We start from the raw sequence: 24077 nt of genomic DNA, 5'->3' as shown, positions 1-24077 counted from the left end.
TTTGCAACCCCCTGAAATGTTTTTTTAGTATTTTTGTTTTGTTTATTGTATATATATATATATATATATATATATATATATATATATATATATATATATATATATATATATATATATATATATATACACACACACACAGAGTCATTTATGTATGATGGAGATGTGACTGAAATAGTGTATATTTTGTCATATGCAAGTTATTGTTCCCCATTTGAGTTTGTAACTTGATATTGTTCTAATTAAAATAAAAAAATACGTGAGTGTGTATTCACTGCGCGTCTCCGCGCCGGCAGGTGGCGCCGGGGGCGCGCCGGTGCTTGTGCTCGAGTTCCTCGAGGACCCTGTTGCTGTAGTAACGCGGACATGCGCGTCTGAGGCTGGACATGTGAGTAAATCTCATTTCGCTGAAGCTCATCTTCCTCATATAGTTATAGTTCTATATAAATAGATAGATAGTTATTAATAACGCGAGAGGAGTGTTATTTCAGTGACCTCATCGATTTAGAGACAAACTGTGACGCTGCGCGCGAATTTACCACAGATCCGTTTGTTAGTGTTTACATATGTGACAGTATGTGGGAACTGTACATTATTGAAAGGTTTTTCTATCGTTAGTAAATCAGATTTGTTGTCAGCCTCTTGATGAATCCCATATTCAGCGAATCCGAATTACGTTTTTAAATCTTCAACCACTTCACTTTGTCGAATCGAGTTATTTTGTTATTCAATGTTCAGGTGGCAAACTTGGGAAAGAAGACAAGTCTGGTAAAGCTCAGATTAAGGAAACTAATAAAAAATAAATAATAATAATTTAAAAAATAAATGCTTTTGGCCTCATCTCTCCTGAAGAAATGCTTTATGATTCAACGTAATGGTAACGTTAGTTAAGTATTCTTAGAAGATATTTTCTGTATTTAGGTTATTATCATTAATTGTATTATTATAATGGAAGTGTATGTACTGAAGGAGAAGTGAATATCCTCCGTCAGTGGAGATGATGATGGCAGATCTGTGAGTTGTGTATGATGATGATAGTGATGGAGATGATGGTGATGGTGATGATGATGATGATAGTGATGATGGAGATGATGATGATGATGATGATGATAGTGATGATGGAGATGATGATGATAGTGATGATGGAGATGATGATGATGATGATGATGATGATAGTGATGATGGAGATGATGATGATAGTGATGATGGAGATGATGATGATGGTGATGATGGAGATGATGATGATGGTGATGATGATGATGATAGTGATGATGGAGATGATGATGATAGTGATGATGGAGATGATGATGATGATGATGATGATAGTGATGATGGAGATGATGATGATAGTGATGATGGAGATGATGGTGATGATGATGATGATGATGTTGTAGGTTCGCTGAGGTGAAGGTGGGATGTCTGTGTTAAAGAGTCTGGTTCCTGCTCGCTTCCTGACGCTCGCTGCACACCTGGTCATCGTCATCACCATCTTCTGGTCACGGGTGAGATGAGAACGCACACCTTTCACAGGTGTACCAGGCTGTAAGAGTCTAATGTGTGTGTGTGTGTGTGTGTGTGTGTTACAGGACAATAACATCCAGTCATGTCTGCCACTGGAATTCACTGAAGAACAGTTCAAAACTGAAGATACAAGGTAGAACACACACAGATCGATTTGTTTATTTGTCATTGCTGCAGTTTGGTGGACTTGTGTCCTCATGTATGTGTTACTCAGCTGATCACCACGCTCTTGTTCTGTGACGTCTGTCTCTCTTCAGGCTGCTGGTGGCTCTGTCTGTGTCTCTGGGGCTGTTTGTGGTTGAACTGGTTGGGTTTCTCTCTGGAGCCTCTATGTTCAACAGTAACCAGGCGCTTCTGTGTATCCTTACAAACACTCAGTTACAGTCAATCTGAGCAGCATCAGTCAAACACCTCAAACAATAAACAGCTTTTATGTCACAAGCACTAAATATTATGGAAGCTTATTTCCACCATGGAATACATTTTTGCAGCTTTGGGTGAATGAAATCCCCTTGGGTCTGTTGCTGTGTCCGTGTGTTTCTCTGAACGTCTCTTCAGCTCTGATCTCTCACTCCAGCGCCTGCGTCAGTCTGTCCTGCTTTGTTTTCCAGCAGTGGCCGTGCTGGACGTACTGGATCATGTTCAGCCTCTGCAGGTCCCTCTGCTCACACACTCATCAATATTACCAGCAACTATTATAAATCATCAGATCCAGTGAGTAGAGCTCATACTCATGTACTGTGTGTGTGTGTGTGTGTGTTACAGTGTGATTCCAGCTCTCTTTGAGTTCATGCTGCTCATTTCACTGAAGTCAGTGTGAGCGATTCTTCAGTCGAGGACTTGAGGACATGAAGACCCCGCTGAAGATTTGTAGAGATGTCTTTCTTTGTTTTGTTTTTTTTTTAATAAAAGAATAAAACATGAATTTTCAATGATTTTGCAAGTCTTTGTTGTATCAGTCCTAAGCTGTCTTTGTATTTTATTTTAGAATTTCATGGACTTTTATACAAGGGTTTTTTATGCAAAGCAGTTGTACACACATTTATGAAATACATTTATGCCACATAAGCAAAGTAAATCATAATTATGAGAAGGAAAAAAAATGTTTCAAGTCTGTTTACAAGATTAAAAGTTGTAGACAAAATTATGAGAATTAAAAAGTCATTATGACAATTTGTCAAATAATTTTGATTTAATATTTAATATTTTATTTCATAATAAAGCAAACTTGTACTGTCATAAGTATGACTGTGTATAACATACATTTGATTTCAGTCTCATAATTGTGCGTTAGTGTCTCATCATTATTGCTTGTTTTTATGTCATACTTCTGACATGTCATAATTTCATGTTTTTGTATCATAATTTAAACTTTTTATGTCGTAATTACCATTTAATTATGTTTTGTTCTCTTAAGAGGCAGAAGTAGGTTTCCATTATATACAATAACGGCGATCTATTTAAAGTACATTTTCAGATTTCCTGGAGATATTTAGTATTTTTAATTGTTTATTAAATCATATGAAAATATCTTGTTTTTCTTATACAAATTTTTAATTCAAAGCCCATGCGCGAGTCTCTGTAGCGGGCGGGGCCAGAATGATTGGCACGTCTTCGGCCCAATGAGTGTTCGAGTTAATGGGCCAATCAGCGCGAAGTTCTTAGCGGCTCGGCCAATAGAAATCCATCTTGTTTTCATTTTAAATCCAGGCGGTTAAAAAAACGGAAGCGCAGAAACACAGACACAAGAGCACAACAATCGTGATGCAGGTACAATAAACATTATTAATTCTCTTATTTGAACATAAGCGCGCGTATACAAATATCTGTATGTGTATATATATATATATATATATGTATGTATATATATGTATATATATGTGTGTGTGTGTTTAGTGTCGTTCAGGGACTGATCTGTGTCAAATCAGAGTCTTTTATCATTGTCCAAGAGCAGCGAGCGCTAAATATTAACGTTACACAAACGCTGAATATTATATATTAGTGATGTGTTTTCATGTTTATGTTTCCCATCCGAGAGCTGGTTGTGTTTTATTGATGTACGTGCGTGTGTGTTGAGTTTGAGATGTTTGTTTTATCAGAATAAAGAGAATAAGGGACCCAGAGTCTTCCAAACACAGGTGAGGCGAAGCGTGTTAATTCTGTTTCATTAGAGTTTAGAGAATCAGTGTTGTTCTGATGACCTGTGTGTGTGTGTGTGTGTCGCTCAGGTTGCTACTGTTGGTCCTCTCAGAGTCGGCATGAATCCAGACACACACACTCTTTCAGGTAAAACCTCGAAAACAATGTTCACAAGCTGTTTATAAACGAGATGTGTGTTATTATGATCCTCATCCGGGTCTTTGGAATGTCTGCCAACTAGTGCACTTATAGAGGTGTTCTCACTGCGGATAATTAATCTGTTGGATGTCTCTAAAGGATTAGTTCACTTCCAGAATAAACCTCTGATCATTTACTCACTCTGTGAAGCTGACAGCGATTGACTCGGTCTCTGGTGGTCTTCTTTCAGGTCCTGGGAGAGTTCCCGTGAAGTCCAACACAAAGTGAGTTCAGTCTGCTTTATCATGCTTTTATTCTTCCTGAAGATCAGGTCAATCTTGCACAAAGTGATGATGCTCCTCAGGATTTCTGTCTTGTTTTCCAGTACAAATATAACGAGATGTGTTGACTTGAGGTGCACAATAACGGACTAAACGTTAACATCTAAACGATTTTAAATCAAGACACATCTACTGGAGAAGCACGATGGCATCAGATAACAAAAGATAATGGATAATCAGTTACTTCTTGTTTTGAGAACAGAAAACGAGACTTCATGCGTCACTGTGCTTCTCCAATAAATGTCTTGATTTGAGGATATTCGTAAGAGTTTTACCTGCTGTTCTCGTTCACCAGGAGGTTCTCCATCAAAGACTTCGACATTGGCCGTCCGCTGGGGAAGGGCAAGTTCGGTAACGTGTATCTGGCACGCGAGCGGAAGCTGAAGGTGATCGTGGCTCTGAAGGTGCTCTTCAAGTCTCAGATGGAGAAGGAAGGAGTGGAGCATCAGCTGCGGAGAGAGATCGAGATCCAGTCTCACCTCAGGTGTGTTCTCCGTCCTTCAGACGCTCTTCATGACCCTGCAGGAACTAAAACAATCTGTTTCCAGGCACCCCAACATCCTGCGCTTCTACAACTACTTCCAGGACAGTACGCGAGTGTTTCTGGTTCTGGAGTTCGCTCCGCGAGGAGAGATGTACAAAGAGCTGCAGCGCTGCGGACGCTTCGACGACCAGCGCACAGCCACCGTGAGTCACACACACACACACACACACACACACACTCCTCCAGCCCTGTCTGACGCTGCTCTTGTGTCTGCAGTACATGGAGGAGCTTGCGGATGCTCTTCTGTACTGTCACGAGAAGAAGGTGATCCACAGAGACATTAAACCGGAGAACCTTCTGCTGGGATTCAGAGGAGAGCTCAAGATCGCAGACTTCGGCTGGTCCGTCCATGCACCCTCGCTCAGGTAACACACACACACCCATAATGCACTGGGACAAACATCTACACACTCCCAAATCTACACTGCACTTGAACATGCATGGTGTTATCCTCACACACACTTCAGAACGAATCATTCCGGTTTCCAAGTCTTCAGAATCAACATGAGCTTCCATCTGTTTGAATCCAGGCTCATAGTGAACTCAAACCGTTGAAGTTTTCATGTAAACAAATAAAATAAAGTTCTATTTCAGCAAGTTGCCAAGGCAACACTTCTCATTTTAATTTAATTTAACTAGATGTACTTCTGTTTACTTATTCAGTTTTATTGTGTATTTTATTGTATTTAATTTTTTGGAAAGATATTAAAGTTGAGGAGAGTGTTTGTTTTAGTAATGTAATTCTAAACTTCAGCGGTTATTAAATTCACATTTCATGCATTTTCTTCATATGCAAAAATCACTTAAGTGTGTCATTGAAAATCTTGGTCAGAAAAATTGATGCAAATGGACAAACGAAGCTGCTGTTTTTCTCTCCTCATTGGCAGATATTAATGTTTTAAGCATTTTATTATATCTTCAGTCATTCTTCTGTAACCCAGTGAATCCTGTTTTAAGAGTGTGTGTGTGTCTCTCACTCTCAGACGGCGGACCATGTGTGGGACCCTGGACTATCTTCCTCCGGAGATGATTGAGGGTCACACTCACGATGAGAAGGTGGATCTGTGGTGCATCGGTGTGTTGTGTTATGAGTGTTTGGTGGGCAACCCTCCGTTCGAGACGGCCAGCCACACAGAGACATACAAGCGCATCACTAAGGTCTGTCTGCACAGAGCATCATGGGAGCATTATACACCGTCTGTCAGCTTCAGGCTCCAAGAGATGCTTTCATCTTAAAATCTTATTATTTTTTTTTTTTTAAGTTATTTTTTTTCAGTAAATTTGTTTTGGTGCATTAAGCAGAATGTTGGTGTTCTCTAACCTGTCAGAACATTAATATTTTTCGAAATCTTGTCCTCAAGTATGGTATTTTTGGTTTTGCTCCTAATGTTTGTGTGTGTGTGTGTGTGTGTGTGTGTGTGTGTGTGAGCAGGTGGATCTTCAGTTCCCGAAGCTGGTGTCTGATGGTGCTCGTGATCTGATCTCCAAGCTGCTGCGTCACAGTCCATCCATGCGTCTGCCGCTCAGGAGCGTGATGGAGCATCCCTGGGTCAAAGCCAACTCACGCCGTGTCCTGCCGCCCGTCTGCAACACACACCACTGACACACACTGCTCCAGGACCTGTTTGAGACACACCGGGTCCTTCTGCCCGTCTGCAACACACACTGCTCCAGGACCTGTTTGAGGCACACTGGTCTGCTGTGAGAGCTGCATGTCACACTGTCAGAAACACTTGATTGAGGGCCGGATTCACTGTGTGTGTGTGTGTGTGTGTGACCGTTAACAAACTGTTTCACTCCGTCTTGTCTCACTGTTGTGTTCATATCCATGTTTTACAGTCTTCTGTGAATGTGTGTCTTATATGGAGTCTCTCAGATATAAAAATAAAATCCTTTGTATGTTTGTTGTCGATTTGCACAAACTCAAGTGATTATTAAACTTCTTTGAAACGTATCTTTCTGTATCAGTTTCTTCTGAAAACACTGCAGCAGCTAGTATCACTTCCATTTCCTTGTATGTACTGATAAAGTTTGTGACAGTAACTACTGAAATATTGACTGCGGTTTGTTTGTCTTCTGGAGAAGTGAAGATCGTTCGCCTACAAATGAAAACTCATTTATTCACTTTCTTGTCTTTCTAAATCTATTAAAAACAAGATATTTTGAGGAATAATGATAAGTATTGGTGTAATTCACTGGCTCCCGTCTACTGTTTAATTGCCATATTATATGCAAAACAAGAAAAACTGACAGGTTTGGAATTTGACAGCGCGTGAAAGAAATTTTTAAGTGAACTAACGTTATCGCTTTAGCTTGTGTACATAAATATTCGATTCGATTCTACAAGTAGTTTTGCAAAACGGTTTTCGTTCTTAATGGCTTGGTTATTAAAAAGGGCTAGAAGGAATCTTTACCGATAACACAAAGGTATTCTAGTTAAGTCTGCAACAATAACCTAGTTTTTCTGTGTGATTGAGTTGTCGAGAAGTGTCCTGATCAACAGCTGTTTGTAGGTAGCGTGGCCGAGCGGTCTAAGGCGCTGGATTAAGGCTCCAGTCTCTCCGGGGGCGTGGGTTCGAATCCCACCGCTGCCAAACTGTTTTCACTCAGTCTGATATGAACTCTATCGGATCCTAAACATACCGATGACTAAAATTGATGCGGTAAAGCTTTCGAAACCTCAATCATTTGTCTCCAAACAGTGGATCGGATCACGTATCAGACTGCCAGAGTCACGTGGTGTCAGTAAACGTGGCTTCACGTCCGGATGATCTCTGCAAACCAGTGTCTGGGATTTTTACCTGATGTCGGATCAGTTTGTAGACATTTTATGAGACATTTGTGGAATTAAAAGGAAGAATAGTGCCTATTGGCCTTCATAAAGCAAGACTTGAAAATTAATAAAAGAACGCATATTATTATGTTAATTGCATTTTATATATTATAGTTTTAAAAAATGTTGGAATGAGTTTGTAAAAGCAGTATTAGTATGTGAGACAGTTTTGACCAGCAGGTGTCACCATATGGCGAAACGGTGAATCATTTTGTGAAGCAATTGAATCGAAGCCTCGAAAAGGTTCGTTTCTCCCCTTGCTACCGTGAAGGTTCGAAACCTTTGAGAGTCATTTGTTTCGAACCATTGATTCGGATCGCATATATGCGTGATTTCAGTAAATGAGCCGTCGTTGAGTCATAATTGTTTCGAATAGTTCACATGTTTATAGAGTTGTGGGGCTGATTAAAACAAACCCTGCTAATCATACAGACACCTTATATTTAATAGTATCTGTTGATTGCCTTTACTAGATTACACCCTCAGTAATTTGCAATCTGTTTGTAAAAAGTGTTTTATACATGTTTCTGTTGCACTAACGCAGTTTTGACCAGCAGGCGTCACCAGCGTGAGGCGTTTAGAGTGCTTCGAAACTAGGAATCATTTTGCGAATCAATTGGTTCAGTTGATTCAATGCTCGAAAAGCTTCGCTTCCCCATAGACATTTAAATACTTGTCCGTTGCAGCGTGTCCTTTAGATGGCGCTGAATTTCCGCGCGTTTCCTTTTCTTCTTCTCCTGTTTTCTGTGCGTTGTATAAACTTCCGGCGGGAGCTTCACTTCTGTAGCGCTCAGCTGCGATTCGGTTCGTTTCGAAGGTTCCGCTGGCTCGAGTTCAGCCGGTTTCGACCCTGCGATGTCGTCGCTTCACCCCGGAGACCCGCAGCTGGTGTCGATGATCGTCAATCACCTGAAGACCGAGGGTCTGTTCGATCAGTTCCGCAGAGACTGTCTCGCGGACGTGGACACAAAGGCAAAACACGCACACATTTATCTCACAACAACACCAAAGTACCACGATTTTAACACGGTGTACACTTGGCGGTCTCTGAAGTACCGTAATTAACTGTTGTGTATCCGTCTTATAAATCACAGACAGAATAATGTATTTATTTATAATCGATTAGCGAGTGTGAGGATGTCTTGATAAAGCGCTTGTTTTTTAAATTCGCGCGGATTTATATTCAAACATAACGGTCAGTTCATCATCGTCTTTACACTGTAATGTTTTACTATGACATTACACTCTGCTGCTTGTAAATCAGTGAGATCTTTCTAACAGCAGAGCAGATATTGATATAAACTGATGTAAATATGAGTCTGTGCTCTGTATCTCCAGTAATGTGTCTCAGTGAGATGAGATGTAAATGATCTGCACATATAACACAGTGATTGAGAGCTGAAGAAATCAAGGCTCCTCAGAAGATGTGAGATGTTCTGGAGGCTTGTGAAGATCATTCCTCCGCTGAGGAACAGTGAAAGTAAAGCTTCTGGAAACAAACGCTCCTCAAAAGATCCTGAGGATCAGATTTGAGACTCTAAAACATGATTGATGGAGAATCAAGTAAAGCTGAGCTGCTTCAGTCCAGGAAGAGTTCATCTGGAGATATTACTGACCTTATTCTGACCTTTACTTGATCACAATCAGACAAGATTTGAGTCAGTTACACTAGAAGAGCTTTGAGTTGATAAAACACTCAGAGACAGAAGACACAAGGAGATCGAGTGTGAAACAGCAGAGTTTTGATCATTAGGAGGCCTTAGACACACACACACATCTCAGATATGATACGGTAGCTTTATAGGGTTAATGTGATTGTTTTCTTCCTCTCAGCCGGCGTATTTGCACTTACGACAGCGAGTGGATAACTTCGTGTCCAATCATCTGGCAAACCACACATGGAGCCCACAGCTGAACAAGAACCAGCTGAGAAACAGCATCCGGCAGCTGGTCCTGCAGTACGTGTCCTGTCCGTCCGTCTGTCCGTCTGTGTCTGTGTCCTGAGCTTCACCATGTGTGTGTGTGTGTGTGTGTGTGTGTGTGGGGCAGGTCAGGCATGCTGGAGCAGGGAGTGGACCGGATCGTGGCTCAGGTCGTCGATCCGAAGGTCCATCACTCCTTTCGGCCGCAGGTGGAGCGTGTCGTCCGGAGGTTTCTGTCTCCAAACAGCCACGTGGAGGAGGACGAGCTTCCTCCTGTAGCTCCGCCCCTTCCTGCGGAAAACCAGGAAGCTGAACTTCTAACTGTATACCCTGGAAGTGATGCTGGTGAGCTTCTCACATCTGAAGAATCCGCTGTCAGATCCTCCAGAACGTGAGTCATGTTTTCTTCTGTTCGCTCTGACAGCTGGATGCTCCGGCGCTGATGATGTCCAGATCCCAGAGACCAGTGGCACTGACCCGAGCCTCGAGCACAGAGACGAGGAAATGGACATCAGCCTCCCCGAGGAGACGGAGGAGGAGCCGGAGGAACCACAACCTGGGAAACAGGAAGAGGAAGAGGAGGAGACGGAGGAGGTGAAGGACGAGGGAGACGCCGGGAACGGCAGTAAATCCTCCGGGAAGATCCGAGAGGAGAACCGCACAGACACAGACTCCCAGAAACCCTCCAGCGTCAAACAGAAGACCAGAGAGAGACTCAGAGAAGGTACAGCAGACAGATGAATCCTCTTAATCACTTTAGTGAAATAATGAAATAAGAGTTTCTGCTATAACAGCAGCCAAACGTGACTAATAATTAAAGTGAAAGTGTTGATTCTAGAGCGTCAGTGCATCAGTGGTTGCTGATTACACTGGTGTGTGTGTGTGTGATAGAGTACTCTCTGGAGGACTCTGATCTGGACGGTCTCAGTGACATCACGGTGAGTTCGGTCCACACCAGCGATCTGTCCTCGTTCGAGGGAGACAGCGATGAGGACGAGCCCCTGTCAGACTCCACCGAGGAGGGAGAGATCAGCTCGGGGGGTGAGAAGCACGTCACATGATCGGTGTGTGTGTGTGTCACTGCAGCGCTCCGACACCAGAGTGTGTGTGTGTGTGTGTGTGTGTGTGTAGATGAGGGGGGGCGGGAGACGCCGGCCGGGGAAGACTCGGAGAAGAAGCCTCGGGGTGTGAGACAGGGATACGTACACAAGCCCTTCCTGTACTCACGCTACTACAGCGACTCTGATGACGAGGTGACGGTGGAGCAGCGCAGACGCTCGGTGGTAAGAGCACACCGTGACCTTTGACACGCTACAACCTGTAATGATGGACCTCATTCACTAAACACCAGCGGAGCTGTGGGTGCTGTATCACTTGGAAAGCCGCTCTGATGTAAATTTCTGTATAAAGCTCTTTAAAAACCACGGTGTATCAAAATGCTATACAATTTAAAAATAGTCAAATATAAACTGAAGTCATCTTAAATATTATTTGTAAATTGTACGACAGGGTGTTAGAAAAACAAATGAATAAACAAATTTAGGCAAACCGATAACACTGCATTCTGATACAATAATAAAATACCAGGACATTTGTTTATGATAATAAAGCTGTAATAACTTTGTAATGATAAAATAGTTTTTACTCCAATTTGTTGTTTGAAATATAAACATTTAAATGGTGGCTATCATTAAAAACTGCATCGAGGATCTTAGGATTTAATAATCAGTATCGGTTCTTCAAAACAGGAAATCAGTATTTTCAAACGAGTTTCAGTTATTGTGATGATGCTTCATTTTCATCTGGTGGTTGTTTTTGTTGAAATTCCCCTCCGCAGGCCAAAGACAAAGAGGAGCGTCTACTGAAGCGGCAGCAGAACCGCGAGCGAATGGAGGAGAAACGCAGACTGAGAGCAGCGCAGAACGAGGAACAGGGTACCTGCACTCGTGTGTGTGTGTGTGTGTGTGTGTGTGTGTGTGTGTGGATGATCTGGTCTCTGACGTGAGTTTCTACTTACAGATCGCAAGAGACCCCGAGCTAAAGAGGCTCGAAAAGAGAAGAAGGTCCTGGAGAAGAAAGTGGCTCTGAGCAGACAGAGAAAGAGAGACTCCAGGTTAGTGGGGCAAACTTTGGTGAAACCAGCCACTAGTTCCCTAAAGCTAGCAGTGTATAGACCTGCATCAATAGACCTGAAGGTAACACACTTCTCATTAACTGCTTCATTTCAGGAAAGAGGACGACAGGAAGAAAAGTGACACTGAAAGTGATTCAGTCAGCAAAGATGTAAGTGTCTGTTTCTCTCTCTCTCGCCGTCTCCCCCCCCCCCCCCCACTCTCTCTCAGTAGTGAACACTTCTGTGTCTCTGCAGGTGAAGCCGGCGGGTCTGAAGTCAGTGCGACGGCCGTCTGATCTTGAGGAGCAGCGCAGGAAGAAGACCGACAGCGAGGAGAAACACCCTGACAAAAACCGCGTTCACTCCTTCATCCTGGACCTGGAGCTGGGAACAGAAGAACGCCGCAAAAACACTCGGAAAGACCCGCTTTCCAAAGAAAAGGAGCGCAAGGAGAAAGAGGACCGCGTCCCTGACGAACGACTCAAGCACAAACTCAAGACGGAGAGCAGGAAGAGCGGAGACGCCGCGGCTGAAGAGAAAGATGGAGGGACTGTGAAAGGAGCAGCTGATGAGAAGAAGGGGTCAAAGGTCAAGACAGACAGGAAGAGTTCGGTGTCATCTCGAGAAGGCAAGACGAGTGTGTCTGAAGCGGTGGATGAAGCGAACCTGAAGAAAGGAAAGATGGCTGTGAACGAGAAAGAGAAACCGAAGGGCGACTCGAAGCTGCTCCGGCGTCTGGACTCCACCGGCTCCTCAGAGGAGAGGTCAGAGGTCGAGACGGGTTCAGAGGTCAGCCGGAAGAAAGACAAGCACCCTAAAGAGATTCTCAAGAGGGCAAAGAGTCACCCGGAAGCTAAACCTGTAGAGAAGCCCAAGGTGCGGACGGATAGGAAGGATTCGTCTGTGGACAAGACTCATCCACAGAAATCCGGCTCGGAAACCGAGAGCGAGGTCAGAAAGACAGAGACGGGTTCAAAGGTCAAATCCCTAACGGAGAAGCACAAGTCTAAACCCCAGAATCCCACTGCGGGCAAATCAGACAAAAAAACGGAAGCCAAGAGTAAAGCAGGAACCACAGAACAGAAGAAAGAGGACAAGAAAACCTCAGAGGAGAAACCGAAGCTCTTGAAGAAAACATCCGAGAAGAAGGTGGAGAAAGATTCCGAGAGCAAGTCTGGAGAGATGGAGAGTCCTGGCACTGGAGAACCACTAGAACCCGCCGCGGCCTCCGGTTCCACACCTGTACCAGACGATCCGTACGCCGCTCTGAGTGACATCACTCCAGAAACTGAGGACGAGGACGCCGTGGTCAGAGAGCCCCGCCCACTGACTGCAGAAGCCGACGCCCTCTTGAGCCTGATGGGTGTCCACACCTCCGCCTCAGAGCTCTCTGTCCAGAGGGAAGCGGAGGCCGATATGATGATGAAGGAAGCGGCGCTGGCACTGCTCTCCATGGATCCAGATACCGCTCGCTCCTCGGATCTCATCACGGATTCTCCGGTCGCTATGGAGACACTCCCTACAGGCAGTGAGGACACAGGAAGTGGGTTACAGTCCTCTGTGATCGCTACATCTACCGCCACAGCAGAGCCCATGGAGACAGAGGCTCTCGGGTCACAGGAAGTGACATCAGAGGTAAACACAGGACAGTCTCAGATTATTGCTCATATGAAATAAGCAGTTGAACTGCACAGAACCGAACACCTTGCTGGTTTGAAATGCAGACGTCTTGTTGGCGTGTAATAAAATACTCTCAGCATATCCTGTCAACAATGCAGCTGCTTCTAATCAAGTTGATTTTTGATCTAGTGTTTCCTGTAATGTGTTAATGTTTTTTTCCTTTCAGGCTGGAGATGAGCAGACCGATGAAAGACTTACAGCAGATGCAACTGAGCCCACACAGTCTCTCATTCCAGATGCAGACGAGTCCCTGCAAACTCTTAGTGCAGATGCTGCTGAGACAGCTCAGACCTTCACTGCAGACACAGCTGAATCCACGCTGACAGTCAGCACAGATGCAGCCGAGCTGGCAGACATGCAGTCCATGCAGACCTTCACTGCAGATGCTGCCGAGTCCATGAAGACTGGTCTTACAGATACTGCTGAGACAGGACAGACCCTCCCTGCAGACATGGCTGTGTTACCTGCTCACACCCTTGCTGAAGATGCAGTGGGATCCATGCCAGAGGTTACAGCAGACACAGCTGAGCCTGCGCAGACGATCACTGTAGACAGTAAAAACACAGATCCAGAGGAGCCTGCGCAGACGATCACTACAGATCCAGAGGAGCCTGTGCAAACACTCACTGCAGACACAGAAGAGACAGACACTGATGAGCCTGCGCAGACGATCACTGTAGACAGTAAAAACACAGATCCAGAGGAGCCTGCGCAGACGATCACTACAGATCCAGAGGAGCCTGTGCAAACACTCACTGCAGACACAGAAGAGACAGACACTGATGAGCCTGCGCAGACGATCACTGTAGACAGTAAAAACACAGATCCAGAGGAGCCTGCGCAGACACTCACTGCAGACACAGAAGAGACAGACACTGATGAGCCTGCGCAGATGATCACTGTAGACAGTAAAAACACAGACACAGCTGAGCCTGCGCAGACACTCAATACAGACCCAGAGGAGCCTGCGCAGACACTCACTGCAGACACAGATGAGACAGACACAGCTGAGCCTGCGCAGACACTCAATACAGATCCAGAGGAGCCTGCGCAGACACTCACTGCAGACACAGAAGAGACAGACACGGATGAGCCTGCGCAAACGATCTCCACAGATGCAGCTGAGCCTGAGATGGACTCTACAGATCCAGGTTAGTGATGATGAAGAGTGTGTGTGTGTGTGTGTGTGTGTTTCTGATGGTGAGTGTGTGGAGCATGTCTCAGTGTAACCCGTGTGTTTGATGCAGGCACTCCATCGGTCTCAGACGAGCAGAAGCAGAGGTCATCAGATGACTCTGAGATGGTAACAGATCAGGATCACTTCATCAGCAGATCTCAAACTGGAATCATGTGCGTGTCACTAATGATGTTGTCTGATCAGGTGGAGCAGACGGAGAGCGGCACGCAGTCAGGACGATCATCCGCTCAGAGGACAGGTGTGTGTGTCAGGGTTCTTACATGAGTGAACTCAAACAGCTGAGAAAGAAGGCAGATGTGTGTCAGTATATTGGATCCGTGCATTAGGTCTTAAAGAGACAGCAGTCTAATAAACCAGAACGACAAAAGAGAACCAGGAAATCACTCGCTGCTTCTGAATGAATAACAGTGACATTTGCAGCACATCACTGACTCTAGATGTCAGGATTCCTGAATTAATAAGCTGTGGAATCAAATTAAATGCTGTTTTTCTGACTGCAGCTAATCAAACCAGCACTGATGCTGAAAAAGAGCAAACGGCTTCTAAAGAGGTGAGTTTTCTTCTTTTTCTCTCTCCTTTTCTGGCATGTAAGGAAAAAAATCATGTTAAGTCATGACTTATGAGACCTAATTGTTTAAGATTGGGCTTTTAAGTCGAAATTAGACATACTAAGTCATACCAAGTCATAATTATGAAATAAAGAAGTCAAAAGTATGACCGAGATAAAAGGTTAAAATTATATAAGAATAAAAAAAATCTAAATTATGATATTGTATCTGTCATAATTTCAGTATGACAATTCTGACTTTATTTCTCAAATAAGATTTTTTTCATAATTTAGAGTTTGTCATCTCATAACTATCTCACTATGGCATAATTTTGACTTGGTTTGTCATAATTACAAAATTAAAGTCATGAATGGCACTTCATCTTAGTAGTGTGAGTTTTTTTCTTGTGGTGCACACATGGCTTGTGTGAGTTGTTCTGTTAAAGTGTGTGTGTGTGTGTGTGTGTGATGTGACAGTGTGAGGATGAAGAGGAGAGATTGAGCAGGACTCCACGCAGAGGAAGATCCACCAGAGCATCTGAAACACGTAAGAGTCTCGTCACACCTGCAGCGAGCCGTTCTGCTCTCACACTCCTGATCACGTGACCGTTTCTCTTCTTTCTCATAAGGCTCTGCTTCACAGCCCAAGGAGGCGGAGCCAGCTGTGGAGGAGGAGCCAAAAGAGGTGCATTTGTGTGTTCGGCTGATTCTCCAATTAGAGAAAACCTGATTTAAATATAAAATTTTTAACTAGGTTTTCAAGATTCATTGTTATATCTTTAAACTTACTCTTGTCCCTTGTATTGAGTCTCTTTCCTGATTTTAAGAATTGGAAAACTTGTTCAGCCAGATTATTGAACTTTCACTCTGCAATCAATTTATGAATTGTTTTAAAATCAGTGAGATTCTGCTTTTCTGAAAATTGAAAGCATTCATTTATTATTTGACAATCACGTTTTATATTTTCAGCAGGGCCGCAGGAGTCGCCGCTCCGCAGCTCAGACCAGAGACACTCCTGCAGGTGACTCACAGACACACTTTCTCTCTCACACACACACTCACTCACTCACTCACTCACTCTCTCTCTCTCACTCACTCACTCTCTCTCTCACACACACACTCACTCACTCACTCACTCACTCACTCTCTCTCTCTCTCTCTCTCTCTCTCTCTCACTCTCTCTCTCACTCACTCTCTCACTCACTCACTCTCTCCTCACTCACTCACTCTCTCCTCACTCACTCACACACACACTCACTCACTCTCTCCTCACTCACTCACTCTCTCCTCACTCACTCACTCTCTCCTCACTCACTCACACACACACTCACTCACTCTCTCCTCACTCACTCACTCTCTCCTCACTCACTCACTCTCTCCTCACTCACTCACTCTCTCCTCACTCACTCACTCTCTCCTCACTCACTCACTCTCTCCTCACTCACTCTCTCCTCACTCACTCACTCACTCACTCATTCACTCTCTCCTCACTCACTCACTCTCTCCTCACTCACTCACTCTCTCCTCACTCACTCACTCTCTCCTCACTCACTCACTCTCTCCTCACTCACTCACTCTCTCCTCACTCACTCACTCACTCACTCATTCACTCTCTCCTCACTCACTCACTCGCTCTCACACACACACTCACTCACTCTCTCTCTCACACACTCACTCACACACTCTCTCTCACACACACACACAGAAACACTGTTACTCTCACACACACTCATTCACTCACACGAACACACTCACTCTCACACACACACACACACTCACTCACTCACTCTCACACACACACACAGAAACACTCTTACTCTCACATACACTCACTCTCACACACACACACACACTCTCTCTCTCTCTCTCTCTCTCTCTCTCTCTCTCTCTCTCACTCACACACACACACACACACACACACACACACACACACAGAAACACTCTTACTCTCACACACACTCATTCACTCACACGAACACTCTCACACACTCACTCACTCTCTCTCTCAATTCAATTCAATTCAATTCAAATGAGCTTTATTGGCATGACTGTGAAACAGCACAATGTTGCCAAAGCAATAAACAGTGAACAAGTTATACAGATATATAGATATGTAGATAAAAAATAATAATAATAAAATAAATAAATAAATAATAATAATAGTAAAAAAAAAAAAAAAAAAACCTATTCATGTCCATATTGTACATATATAATCACATAACACACAAAATAAATAAATAAATAAATAAACAAAAAAAGTGAATACAGGGTAAATATTTACAGAGAGCATTGCTTAAGTACAGGAGTTTAGTTTTTGTCCCTCATGATGTGACAGGAGGACACATACTGCGCTGCGAGCTGGACACACTTCTCTTTCTCTCCCAAAATATAACTGAGTTTGTCAATGTCGCTTGCTTGCCTGAATTCTGGCACAATTTGAGCTATTTGGGTAAAGTAGTTGTCTCTAATGTGTTCATATTTGCTGCAGTGTGTGAGGAAGTGCAGCTCGTCCTCTACGAGTCTCTCTGTGCAGTGAGGACACAGTCGGAGCTCTCTCTCTCTCCAGCTTTGTGTCGGCCGTCTCCACACACACACACACACACACACACACACACACACACACACACACACACACACACACACTCTCTCTCTCTCTCCAGCTGTGTTTGTGTCGGCCCGTCTCCACACACACACACACACACACACACACACACACACTCTCTCTCTCTCTCCAGCTGTGTTTGTGTCGGCCCATCTCCACACACACACACACACACACACACACACACACACACTCTGTGCAGTGAGGACACAGTCGGAGCTCTCTCTCTCTCCAGCTGTGTTTGTGTCGGCCCGTCTCCACACACACACACACACACACACACACACACACACTCTGTGCAGTGAGGACACAGTCGGAGCTCTCTCTCTCTCCAGCTGTGTTTGTGTCGGCCCGTCTCCACACACACACACACACACTCTCTCTCTCCAGCTGTGTTTGTGTCGGCCCGTCTCCACACACACACACACACACACACTCTCTCTCTCTCTCCAGCTGTGTTTGTGTCGGCCCGTCTCCACACACACACACACACACACACACACACACACTCTGTGCAGTGAGGACACAGTCGGAGCTCTCTCTCTCTCCAGCTGTGTTTGTGTCGGCCCGTCTCCACACACACACACACACACACACACACACTCTCTCTCTCTCTCTCCAGCTGTGTTTGTGTCGGCCCGTCTCCACACACACACACACACACACACACACACACACACACACACTCTCTCTCTCTCTCTCCAGCTGTGTTTGTGTCGGCCCGTCTCACACACACACACACACACACACACACACACACACACACACACTCTCTCTCTCTCTCTCCAGCTGTGTTTGTGTCGGCCCGTCTCCACACACAGACGGTGATCACTCAGATGATACTTCGTCAGGAGCTTTCTCTTACTATAGTCTTTAATTTTGATCAAGTAAGGTGCCAATTGATAGCCAGTCTTTAATCTATAGAAGTATTTTAATTTGTTAATTTGTTCTACTTTGACCTGCCAATCATAGATGTATTCTTCCTGGGTTAGTTTTACAATTTCTTTAACTTTTGCGTGTCTTAATTGAATGGTTGAGCTGAGTTGGTGTTTTTCCACTAAATAGTGCGTGGGGTCACTCTCTGGGTGTCCTGTCCTGTACATAAGAGCGCAGTGATGGTAATCATCTGTCCGTGTGTCTGATAGATGGAACCAGAACTTGGCTGTTCTCTTCTGGATCTCTGCTAGAAGAGGGAATCTGCCCAGTTCTGCCCTGCAGCCGAGACTAGGGGCGTTTCTGTGAAGTCCCAGGATGTTCTTGCAGAACTCCAGGTGGAACATTTCAGTGGGTCTTTTATCCCACGATGTGTGGTTTAATTTAAATTTGGGGCCCCAGATCTCACAACCGTATAGAAGAATGGGTTTGATGATGCTGTCGAAGATTTTTAGCCATAATTTAATAGGTGGGTTGAATTTGAACAAAGATTTTCTAATAGTGTAATAAGCCCTGCGTGCCTTATCAGTCAGATGTTTTATTGCCAGGTCAAACTGACCAGAAGCTGAGATAGTGAGACCCAAATAATTATAACACGTCACATGATTAAGAAGTGTTCCCCCGATTGTGAAACTATATTTTTTGTCAGTAAGCCGAGGTTTTTTCTGAAAGATGATAATTTTGGATTTCTCCATGTTTATTGGTAAGGCCCAGTCTCTACTGTAATCTTCTAAAAGCGAGAGGCTTTGGTGTAGCCCCTCTTCATGAGGTGACAAGAGCAGAAGATCGTCAGCGTACAGGAGCCCTCGAGGGTCAGACCAGGACAAGGGGACTTCTCAAGTGCTGATGCCAGTTCATTAATATAGATATTAAACAGAGTCGGGCTGAGGCTACAGCCTTGACGCACTCCTTTATTCTGACTGAAATAATCAGTACGTCTGTCGTTGATCTTGACACAGCATTTGTTCCCGTTGTATATGTCCTTTATGATGTCATATGTCTTTCCTCCTATTCCGCTCTGAATCAGTTTTAGAAAAAGTCCATTGTGCCATACCGAATCAAAGGCTTTTTTAAAATCAATGAAGCAGCCAAATATTTTTCCTTGTTTTGTTTGATGAACATATTTTTCTATGAGTGTGTGGAGTGTGTAAATGTGATTTGAAGTTCTCTGTTTTGGCATAAATCCAATTTGACAATTGTTTAAAATCTTGTGTTCTTGGATGAACTGAATTAATCTCTCATTGATGATGGAGCAGAATAGTTTTCCGAGGTTACTGCTCACTGTGATGCCTCTATAATTATTTGGGTCATACTTTTCACCTTGTTTAAAAATCGGGGTTATCACGTTCTCTTTCCAGATCTCAGGAAAGTGTCCAGATTTTAATAAGAGATTGAATAATGTTAGGATAGCAAGTCTCAGTTTGGGGCTGCTGTGTTTCAGCATTTCATTAGAAATTCCATCTAAGCCACTTGATTTCTTATTTTTGAGGGATTTCATCTTCTCTGTCAGTTCAGTTAATTCTATGGGCTTGTCTAAATGATTGAGCTGCTCTTTTCTCGTGTATTCCAGGTTATTTAGTTGGGAGGTCAGATGTTTTTGGGCGAGGGTTGGTTCGTTTAGAGAATAGAGTTTTCTGAAATGTTCAGTCCAGATGTTTGGGTCATAGATGGGAAGGTGTTTGGCCTCTTTGGATTTATCTAAATTATTCCATAAATCCCAAAAAGAATTTTGATCGATTGCTTCTTCAATTTTGTTTATTTTAATTTTTATGTGGTCAGTTTTCTTCTGTATTAATAGTGACTTGTATAGTTTGAGCATTTCTTGATATGTGGCTCGTATTTGTTGGTTTGCAGGGTCTCTGTGTTTTTTATTTGATAATGATCTTAATTCTTTTCTTAGTTTTTGACAATCTTTATCAAGCCAAGCATCTTTAGCGATTTCTTTTTTACATCGGTAATTTGTTCTTTTTCTGAGGGCTTTTCTGACCACTGTAGAAAAGATTTGAGTTAACTGTTTAGTTGCTAAATTGATACTTCTCTTCTCTACACTAAATGTAGTCAGGAGAAATGAGTCTATCATGTTCTCAGCGTGGGTGCTGTGGAGCGCAGCTTCATACTGGGCAGGACTGTCTTTACTCCATATAAATTTGGGGGGGAGCGGATATAATTGAACTTTCTGTTCAGAAGATGGCAGATGATTCCCTGACCTGTTGAGACTGAGGACTATGTGACTGTGGTCTGATAATGGCAGCTGTGGCATCACTGTGAAATAGTTGATCTGACTCTGGTCTAGATCTGTGATGGCGTAATCTACTGTGCTGCTGCCCAGATGTGAGCTGTATGTACATCGGCCCAGAGAGTCACCCGTCATTCTGCCATTCACTATGTACAGGCCCAGGCTTTTGCAGAGCTGCAGGACTTGTTTTCCATGTCTGTTAATCGTGTTGTCATAATTCTGGCGTGTTTTGGTAAAACCTTTTTGCTGATGATGAAGTGAACTGTTAATATATTTGTCCCCATCAGAGCTGATGTAGTCCTGTTCCTTCCCCGTTCTGGCGTTCAGATCCCCCATTAATAGAACTGAACCTCTAGACTGGAAGTAATTGATCTCTGATTGTAGGGTTGAGAAGATGTCTTCATTATAATAAGGCGACTCATATGGGGGGATATATGTGGAACACAGGTACAGGTCCTCATCTAAACACAAAATCTCTTTTTGAATTTTTATCCAAATGTGTGTTTTTCCCTTTTTCATGGGCTGAATATACTGCCACAGATGGTGTTTAAACCAGACTCTGATTCCTCCTGAATCTCTTCCGTTTCTAACATCAGGCTGTTTGATTGAGGGGATGCGCAGCTCTCTGTAGTGTGAGGGGGGGGAGGTTTGAGAGTCTAAACGACTCCATGTCTCAAGTAAAATAATTATGTCTGAACTATGTACAGCGTTAATAAAATCAGGATTGGTCCTTTTCTCTCCAAAAGCTGAAGAGAACATTCCTTGAATATTATAACTAGTTATTTTAAACGATGACATTGGGAAGTATTGCATTTACCAGAATAATGTATGAATTCATGAACAAATCATGTTTTAAAATATAAATTCATCAATTAAAAAAAAAAAAAAAAAAAAAAAAAAGGATTATATATATAAATAAAATATATATATGAATGAGTTTTACAATTGTCAAATTTGAAAGTAAACAAGTAGAAATAAGTGAAATAAAAGTAATTAAGAAGTAATGATAGTTTTTAACTCCAGACACACTGTAAGTAGTTAAGCTAGTAGGTTGTCACAGATCATTTTCAGCATGTTTTTGATCTGGATCAGGTCTCTGGAGTCTGTTCTAGCTCGTCCTGCTGCTACAGCGGCGTAGCTGTCTGACTGAAGCACTCTTACCCTCTCCTCGTGATCACCGAGCGTCTTCGGAGGGGGGCGCAGGGCTGTCTCCTTGATGCTCTTAGCAAACAGTCTCATTCCCTCTCGATGGATGTGGATGTGGTCATATAGATGCTCATGGGTGATGCGCTGATGGTCAGCTATGTGGACATTTGTCATTGAAGCACAGATTCCAGCTATCTTCTCATTGATGGAGTTGATGATGTTTTGTGGCACGTCTCTGCGAGGTAGAAGGGTCGAGATGATGATTTTGGCTCTGGGGTAGATCCTGCTAGCTGTTTGCACTACGTTGGTCAGGGCTTTAGTGACATCTATGTTTCTAGCACTGAGGTCGTTTGTCCCGGTGTGGAGAATGATGTGTGACGGTGCACCGAACCCACCGTCTCGCAGCAGCCTCACAGCTGAGTGTGACGTGGGACACCAGAACTTCTTCACAGATCTCCCCGGAAACAGTCGTCTGGGGTCGAGATGATGGCCGTTGGAATCACAGAGTATAATGATGTTGTCTTGACTCTTCTGTTCTCTGCCGGTGCTCCTGAATGGTGCAGGTGGAGGACTCTGTGTACTGCTGCTGCTCTCTTTCCTCTTGAGCTTGTGAGCGGTTGCAGGAGTGAAGGAGCTCTGAGACGGTGAGCTGACACACTGCTGCTGTTGAGTGGTGTTTGTGCTGTGTGTTTGGGTGCTGACACTCTCTTGGTGTTGTCTTGTGTGGAGCTGGTTTCTGGTCTCCTCCAGCAGTCTCTCCAGTGTGTGGCTGTGTTGTTCTCTTCTCTCACCCTCCTCAGCTCTTGGTGCAGCTCTTGATTGTCCTCCTCCAGTTGTTTTACAGCAGAGCAGAGCTGCTGTATTTGTTGCACACTGTGGTGGCTGGTCAGGTTTAGCAGATGATGGAGGCTGTTGGTAGTTTCCTCTTTAAACAGACAGAAGTGCTGCTCCAGCTCAGCGATGTTATCTCTCAAAGCCTTGATCTTAGGAGACGCAGGAGTGCTGGAGTGTCTGTGTGTTTGAGGAGTTCCTGAGCTGCTGTCAGAGATGGTAACGGAGCTGGTGCTGGGCACTGTGTGGCTCTTCATTTCAGGATCTTGTTTTATCTTCTGAACCTGGTGTTTAAGGTTTCTGAAGCTCCTCTGGAATTCACTGAGGCTGGTTTCTGCTCCCTGGACCATGACTGTGCCATTATGGTAAAGATTCACAGTCAGCTTTGTGTCGTTCTCTCCTTCCAGAGTGAGTTGTCTGCCTTTGCTGATGCCTCCTTTCCTCACACATGTCATGTTTGAGCAGAGGACGGTGTGCCAGGATGATGTCTGTTCAGTGAAGAACAGCAGGTTACACAGCACTCTGCTGTTTTCTGCTCCACTGTAGTCAGATAGCAGAATCTCTGGGTTCTCCCTCAGCATAATCTCTTTCATCTTTTTCTTGTCTTTTGTAGATTTAATTTCTGCTGGATAGATTATCTCCAACTCCTCTTCATTTTTGAAAAATGCCTCTGCTTTAGTGAGGCCCATGTTGTTCTAACTGAACTAACTGTCACAGAATGTCAGCTTGGCTAACAGTTAACTGCTACAGTGACTTTATATGTCGTTTTTAGTCGATGACAATCTTTTTAAGAGGTCTTACCTTAGAAATCTTCTGCCTCTATTGTTCACAAATAAATGTCCAATTAACTAATTATGATTTGGTTCATGAAAAAATCCATTATCTGGCAAAAATGATGTTGAAATCAGGAGCTGGTATTTCTGCTGCCAACTGCCATCGTAACCGTGGTAACTCTCTCTCTCTCCGTCTCTCTCTCTCTCTCTCCGTCTCTCTCTCTCTCCGTCTCTCTCTCTCTCCGTCTCTCTCTCTCTCTCTCTCTCTCTCTCTCTCTCCGTCTCTCTCTCTCTCTCTGTCTCTCTCTCTCTCTCTCTCTCTCTCTCTCCGTCTCTCTCTCTCTGTCTCTCTCTCTGTCTCTCTCTCTGTCTCTCTCTGTCTCTCTCTCTCTCTCTCTGTCTCTCTCTCTGTCTCTCTCTCTGTCTCTCTCTGTCTCTCTCTCTCTCTCTCTCTGTCTCTCTCTCTCTCTCTCTGTCTCTCTGTCTCTCTCTCTGTCTCTCACACACACTCACTCATTCACTCACACAAACACACTCACTCTCTCTCTCTCACACACACACACTCTCTCTCTCTCTCTTTCTC

The 24077-nt window shown here is 43.8% G+C and overlaps 4 protein-coding genes and 1 non-coding gene across 7 annotated transcripts in view; all 5 read left to right on the top strand.

Annotated features, from left to right (window-relative positions):
* Positions 1 to 255: 255 nt before the first annotated feature.
* tmem107 (transmembrane protein 107) lies at positions 256 to 2453 on the top strand. Of its 2 annotated transcripts, XM_059521198.1 has the most exons (6): positions 256 to 385; positions 1392 to 1499; positions 1584 to 1651; positions 1776 to 1876; positions 2077 to 2173; positions 2284 to 2453. In XM_059521198.1, the coding sequence occupies exons 2-6, from the start codon at positions 1413 to 1415 to the stop codon at positions 2336 to 2338; spliced, it is 408 nt and encodes a 135-aa protein (XP_059377181.1). In that variant the 5' UTR covers positions 256 to 385; positions 1392 to 1412; the 3' UTR covers positions 2339 to 2453. The 2 variants fall into 2 exon arrangements, with proteins under 2 accessions (XP_059377181.1, XP_059377182.1); XM_059521199.1 differs by lacking the exon at positions 256 to 385 and having other exon boundaries at positions 1373 to 1499.
* Positions 2454 to 3219: 766 nt separating this feature from the next.
* LOC132113441 (aurora kinase B-like) lies at positions 3220 to 6634 on the top strand. Its single transcript, XM_059521197.1, has 10 exons — positions 3220 to 3288; positions 3618 to 3656; positions 3747 to 3804; positions 4046 to 4079; positions 4432 to 4620; positions 4685 to 4823; positions 4897 to 5045; positions 5664 to 5838; positions 6113 to 6301; positions 6358 to 6634. The coding sequence occupies exons 1-9, from the start codon at positions 3283 to 3285 to the stop codon at positions 6281 to 6283; spliced, it is 960 nt and encodes a 319-aa protein (XP_059377180.1). The 5' UTR covers positions 3220 to 3282; the 3' UTR covers positions 6284 to 6301; positions 6358 to 6634.
* A 558-nt stretch (positions 6635 to 7192) lies between these two features.
* trnal-aag (transfer RNA leucine (anticodon AAG)) lies at positions 7193 to 7274 on the top strand. The gene has a single exon. It is a non-coding gene; the product is annotated as a tRNA-Leu (tRNA).
* Positions 7275 to 7927: 653 nt separating this feature from the next.
* Positions 7928 to 15120, top strand: bod1l1 (biorientation of chromosomes in cell division 1-like 1). The gene is made up of 15 exons (XM_059522239.1): positions 7928 to 8485; positions 9347 to 9471; positions 9563 to 9780; positions 9860 to 10159; positions 10327 to 10476; positions 10567 to 10718; positions 11273 to 11369; positions 11455 to 11548; positions 11664 to 11718; positions 11804 to 13183; positions 13395 to 13775; positions 14226 to 14379; positions 14476 to 14531; positions 14610 to 14664; positions 14927 to 15120. Exons 1-15 carry the CDS (start codon positions 8369 to 8371, stop codon positions 15040 to 15042), a joined length of 3450 nt encoding a protein of 1149 aa, XP_059378222.1. The 5' UTR covers positions 7928 to 8368; the 3' UTR covers positions 15043 to 15120.
* Positions 15121 to 15424: 304 nt separating this feature from the next.
* LOC132114170 (biorientation of chromosomes in cell division protein 1-like 1) overlaps positions 15425 to 24077 on the top strand; it is a 10897-nt gene continuing 2244 nt past the window's right edge. The window contains exons 1-3 of one of the 2 annotated variants that reach the window (XM_059522285.1): positions 15425 to 15520; positions 15603 to 15658; positions 15946 to 15994. The gene's annotated coding sequence lies outside the window, so the exon portion shown is untranslated. Of the gene's footprint in view, positions 15521 to 15602; positions 15659 to 15942; positions 15995 to 24077 lie in introns of both variants that reach the window. The other variant, XM_059522284.1, reaches the window with a different exon arrangement.

The sequence above is a fragment of the Carassius carassius genome, chromosome 33, assembly GCF_963082965.1.
Source record: "Carassius carassius chromosome 33, fCarCar2.1, whole genome shotgun sequence".
NCBI classification, from domain to species: Eukaryota; Metazoa; Chordata; class Actinopteri; order Cypriniformes; family Cyprinidae; genus Carassius; species Carassius carassius.
This window is presented reverse-complemented; position numbering and strand designations above follow the sequence as displayed.